Raw genomic sequence first — 5,175 nt, 5'->3', positions numbered from 1 at the left:
AACAAGCGTGTAGCAGAAACAAGTGTGTAACAGAAACAAGCGTGTAACAGAAACAAGTGTGTAACACACAGAAACAAGCGTCTAACAGAAACAAGTGTGTAACACACAGAAACAAGCGTGTAACACACAGAAACAAGCGTGTAACAGAAACAAGCGTGTAACACACAGAAACAAGCGTGTAGCAGAAACAAGTGTGTAACACACAGAAACAAGCGTGTAGCAGAAACAAGTGTGTAACAGAAACAAGCGTGTAACAGAAACAAGTGTGTAACACACAGAAACAAGCGTGTAACAGAAACAAGTGTGTAGCACACAGAAACAAGCGTGTAGCAGAAACAAGCGTGTAGCAGAAACAAGCGTGTAACAGAAACAAGCGTGTAACAGAAACAAGTGTGTAGCACACAGAAACAAGCGTGTAGCAGAAACAAGCGTGTAGCAGAAACAAGCGTGTAGCAGAAACAAGCGTGTAACAGAAACAAGTGTGTTACACACAGAAACAAGCGTGTAACACACAGAAACAAGCGTGTAACACACAGAAACAAGTGTGTAACACACAGAAACAAGCGTGTAACACACAGAAACAAGCGTGTAACAGAAACAAGCGTGTAACACACAGAAACAAGCGTCTAACAGAAACAAGTGTGTAACACACAGAAACAAGCGTGTAACACACAGAAACAAGCTTGTAGCAGAAACAAGCGTGTAACACACAGAAACAAGCGTGTAACAGAAACAAGCGTGTAACACACAGAAACAAGCGTGTAGCAGAAACAAGTGTGTAACAGAAACAAGCGTGTAACAGAAACAAGTGTGTAACACACAGAAACAAGCGTGTAACAGAAACAAGTGTGTAGCACACAGAAACAAGCGTGTAGCAGAAACAAGCGTGTAGCAGAAACAAGCGTGTAACACACAGAAACAAGCGTGTAACAGAAACAAGTGTGTAACACACAGAAACAAGCGTGTAGCAGAAACAAGCGTGTAGCAACAACAAGTGTGTAACAGAAACAAGCGTGTAACAGAAACAAGTGTGTAACACACAGAAACAAGCGTGTAACAGAAACAAGTGTGTAGCACACAGAAACAAGCGTGTAGCAGAAACAAGCGTGTAGCAGAAACAAGCGTGTAGCAGAAACAAGCGTGTAACAGAAACAAGTGTGTTACACACAGAAACAAGTGTGTAACACTCAGAAACAAGCGTGTAACAGAAACAAGCGTGTAACAGAAACAAGTGTGTAACACTCAGAAACAAGCGTGTAACAGAAACAAGCGTGTAACACACAGAAACAAGCGTGTAACAGAAACAGGCGTGTAACACACAGAAACAAGCGTGTAACAGAAACAAGCGTGTAACACTCAGAAACAAGCGTGTAACAGAAACAAGCGTGTAACACACAGAAACAAGCGTGTAACAGAAACAGGCGTGTAACACACAGAAACAAGCGTGTAACAGAAACAAGCGTGTAACACACAGAAACAAGCGTGTAACAGAAACAGGCGTGTAACACACAGAAACAAGCGTGTAACAGAAACAAGCGTGTAACACACAGAAACAAGTGTGTAACACACAGAAACAAGTGTGTAACACACAGAAACACGTTTGCATGTACACACACATTTACCTCATGGAGAAAGAGCTTGAACAGCCTGATTGAGATCATTTTGCATGTAGTGTAATATCATCGATAGTTGGACCCTATTAAATGTGCACAGCTGCCATGTTATGAAGAACATATTAAGACTGTTTGTGTGTGTGTGTGTCTGTGTGTGTGTGTGTGTGTGTGTGTGTGCATGCGTGCCTGCAGGAGTTCCCGTGTTCTCAGTCGGATCAGTGTCTTCAGTGTGATGACGCCTGCAGAGACCAGCAGAGAAAAGTCAGCCAGGTAAGCACACGCACATATGTACAGTGGAGATTGTCACACCTGGATACACACTTACCTCTGTGTGTGTGTGTGTGTGTGTGTGTGTGTGTGTGTGTGTGTAGCTGAAGGAGGCGGAGCAAAGAGCAGCTCAGGAGGAGGAGCAGAAGAAGCTTCAGGTCAGTGTGACATTATGTCCTGCACATAAACCTTTGATGACTCTGAAATCATTTATACCTAACGAGTTTCACCTGCAGTAATTAAATCTGTAACTATAATTACAGTCATTAAAATGGCGACCATGTCTTTTATGTGTCGATAAACAAATGGAAAAGTTTTAGTGTGTGTCATTCAGCCTTTATGAGTGCACAAAACATTTAGAGACGTGAAAGGAGCTGATTGTACCTGCTGTGTGTTCAGGAGGAGCTGGAGGCGTTCGAGAAGCGCCAGCAGCGAGGAGGAGGGAGGAGGAGTAAGAAGCGTGGGAGGAGGGAGGAGGTGGATGATGAGCAGGGGAGGATGGGGCGGTGGTGGAGGTGTGCTGCCTTCGTCTTCGTCCCGCTGGGTGGAGCTCTGCTGTCAGCTGCCGTCTACTACCTCCTGACGGCGCCCTGAAACACACGATGCTGTCGTCCTGCTTCACACCTTCTCTGCAGACCTCTGTGCTCTCGTTACATTGTCTCTTTATGACATGGATTAGACCTCGTGTTCATTGTTCTTTTCATGATCTAGTTTTAGTTGAGTTTCCTCCTGTAAGAAGGTGGAGGTTGAGAGTGATTTAATAAAAAAGTAAAAAGAAACAAGTTTACATTGAAATGCCAAAAAAAACAACAAAAAACAAACTTCCCCTCATTTAAAAAAAAAAAAAAAAAGATCCTTCAAAATAATTCAACTTCTTAAAGTCGTCAGGGTTTTTGTGAGCTTAAAGTACAACAACATTATTTTCTCAATGAATTGTCTCGTCTATTAAACTGTTAACTTTAGTTTTGTGTATTTTTCTCCTCGTCTGACGTTTTCTTATTTTCCGTGTCATTTTATTGCAGACTGCCAACAGCAATTATTTTCATAATCTGGGGATTTTTTTCTGGGTTTGCACTTTAAAACACCAGAAAGAGTCAAAGGAGAAATCATGAAATGTCTTTACTGTCTGAGCAAAACAGAAACCATCACGAGGATGATTTTCTGTTGATTCTAAGGACTAATCGTTTGTCATTGATAAACTGTGACAGTTAAAAGTCACCAATTTATCAGTTACTTCCGATCAAGTTGATATATTTTTGTGTTTCGGCTCTCTTAAGACATAAAAGAGGAACCTGAATACAAGTGACCCTATTTTTAATCATTGAATGAGGTGCTCTCTGATGACAAGTAAAATCAGGTGTGTTTGTGTTTTGTTGTTTAAGATTCCAGAATCTGAAGAATTTAAGTTAAGGGGTAACATCTAAATAATCGTGTGAAGACGGATTCGATAAAAATCAAACATTTTCAAATTAGAACTTTAATGTTTGTTGTGTGTGTGGAGAATCGAAGGGATTGTGTGAGATTTAATTTGTAGAAATAAAGTCGTTATTTCAGGATAATGTTTTAATATTTGTCTAATAAAGAACAGCATGTCTTCAAAGGCTTAAATACACAGTGCAACAGGCCCTTAGAAGGAGTTACTTTATTGGACCTAATGTTATTACAGACGCTGAACTCACCACAGACGCCGGACTGTCCCACTGTTATTACAGACGCTGAACTCACCACAGACGCCGGACTGTCCCACTGTTATTACAGACGCTGAACTCACCACAGACGCCGGACTGTCCCACTGTTATTACAGACGCTGAACTCACCACAGACGCCGGACTGTCCCACTGTTATTACAGACACTGAACTCACCACAGACGCCGGACTGTCCCACTGTTATTACAGACACTGAACTAACCACAGACTCCGGACTGTCCCACTGTTATTACAGACACTGAACTCACCACAGACGCCGGACTGTCCCACTGTTATTACAGACACTGAACTAACCACAGACGCCGAATGTCCCACTGTTATTACAGACACCGAACTAACCACAGACGCCGGACTGTCCCACTGTTATTACAGACACTGAACTAACCACAGACGCCGAATGTCCCACTGTTATTACAGACACCGAACTAACCACAGACGCCGACTGTCCCACTGTTATTACAGACACTGAACTAACCACAGACGCCGAATGTCCCACTGTTATTACAGACACCGAACTAACCACAGACCCTGGACTGTCCCACTGTTATTACAGACACCGAACTAACCACAGACGCCGGACTGTCCCACTGTTATTACAGACACTGAACTAACCACAGACGCCGAATGTCCCACTGTTATTACAGACACTGAACTAACCACAGACGCTGGACTGTCCCACTGTTATTACAGACACTGAACTAACCACAGACGCCGGACTGTCCCACTGTTATTACAGACACTGAATTAACCACAGACGCTGGACTGTCCCACTGTTATTACAGGCACTGAACTAACCACAGAGGCCGGACTGTCCCACTGTTATTACAGACACTGAACTAACCACAGACGCTGATTGCCCCACTGTCATTACAGACACTGAACTAACCACAGACGCTGGACTGTCCCACTGTTATTACAGGCACTGAACTAACCACAGAGGCCGGACTGTCCCACTGTTATTACAGACACTGAACTAACCACAGACGCTGATTGCCCCACTGTCATTACAGACACTGAACTAACCACAGACGCTGGACTGTCCCACTGTTATTACAGGCACTGAACTAACCACAGACGCCGGACTGTCCCACTGTTATTACAGACACTGAACTAACCACAGCTATGTGTTTTGTGTCTGTAAACATGCTTTAAATGATGTCCAGACAACATGTCCTCACATTTCAAAGGTCCCCACTATGAGGCACTAAAGTGTTGTTGGTCCCCACAAAGATAGCTGTACAAACACACATGTTACAGTTAAAGTTGAGTCAAGAGTGTGTGACCCATTGAAGTGTGTTTTGGGATTGTAGAACCAAACAGGCACGAGGCTCATGTCCCAGCATGCACTTGACCGTGACTTGTGTTTAATCTCAAGTTAAAGCTTCGTCACGTGCGGACAACCTGAGCTGTGCGCCTTAGAGAGAGCGAGCGAGCGAGAGAGAGAAGCTGACCGCAAACGTGGAGGGAGAGAGCGGTCTAGTCTGAGGGGGCGGAGCCAGCGTGTCTCGTGCTCGGTTAGTTAGCGGAGCAGCGCGAGGGCAGCAGGCAGAGGGATGGTCTCGCGCTCAGCAGCGGGCAGCATCAGGTC

The 5,175-nt window shown here is 44.0% G+C and overlaps 1 protein-coding gene across 1 annotated transcript in view; it reads left to right on the top strand.

Annotated features, from left to right (window-relative positions):
• Positions 1-2,734, top strand: part of nfxl1 (nuclear transcription factor, X-box binding-like 1) — a 21,768-nt gene extending 19,034 nt beyond the window's left edge. Inside the window, exons 23-25 of the mRNA XM_069672145.1 lie at positions 1,806-1,883; positions 1,985-2,038; positions 2,280-2,734. Of these exons, the coding sequence (XP_069528246.1) occupies positions 1,806-1,883; positions 1,985-2,038; positions 2,280-2,474 (327 nt within the window). The 3' untranslated portion in view covers positions 2,475-2,734. The remainder of the gene's footprint in view (positions 1-1,805; positions 1,884-1,984; positions 2,039-2,279) is intronic.
• Positions 2,735-5,175: the final 2,441 nt, after the last annotated feature.

The sequence above is a fragment of the Semicossyphus pulcher genome, unplaced genomic scaffold, assembly GCF_022749685.1.
Source record: "Semicossyphus pulcher isolate SPU_LCO1_2020_fin unplaced genomic scaffold, fSemPul1.0.p SCAF_21, whole genome shotgun sequence".
Classification (NCBI taxonomy): domain Eukaryota; kingdom Metazoa; phylum Chordata; class Actinopteri; order Labriformes; family Labridae; genus Semicossyphus; species Semicossyphus pulcher.
Note: the sequence above shows the minus strand (reverse complement) of the source record. Positions and strands in the feature narration are given on the sequence as shown.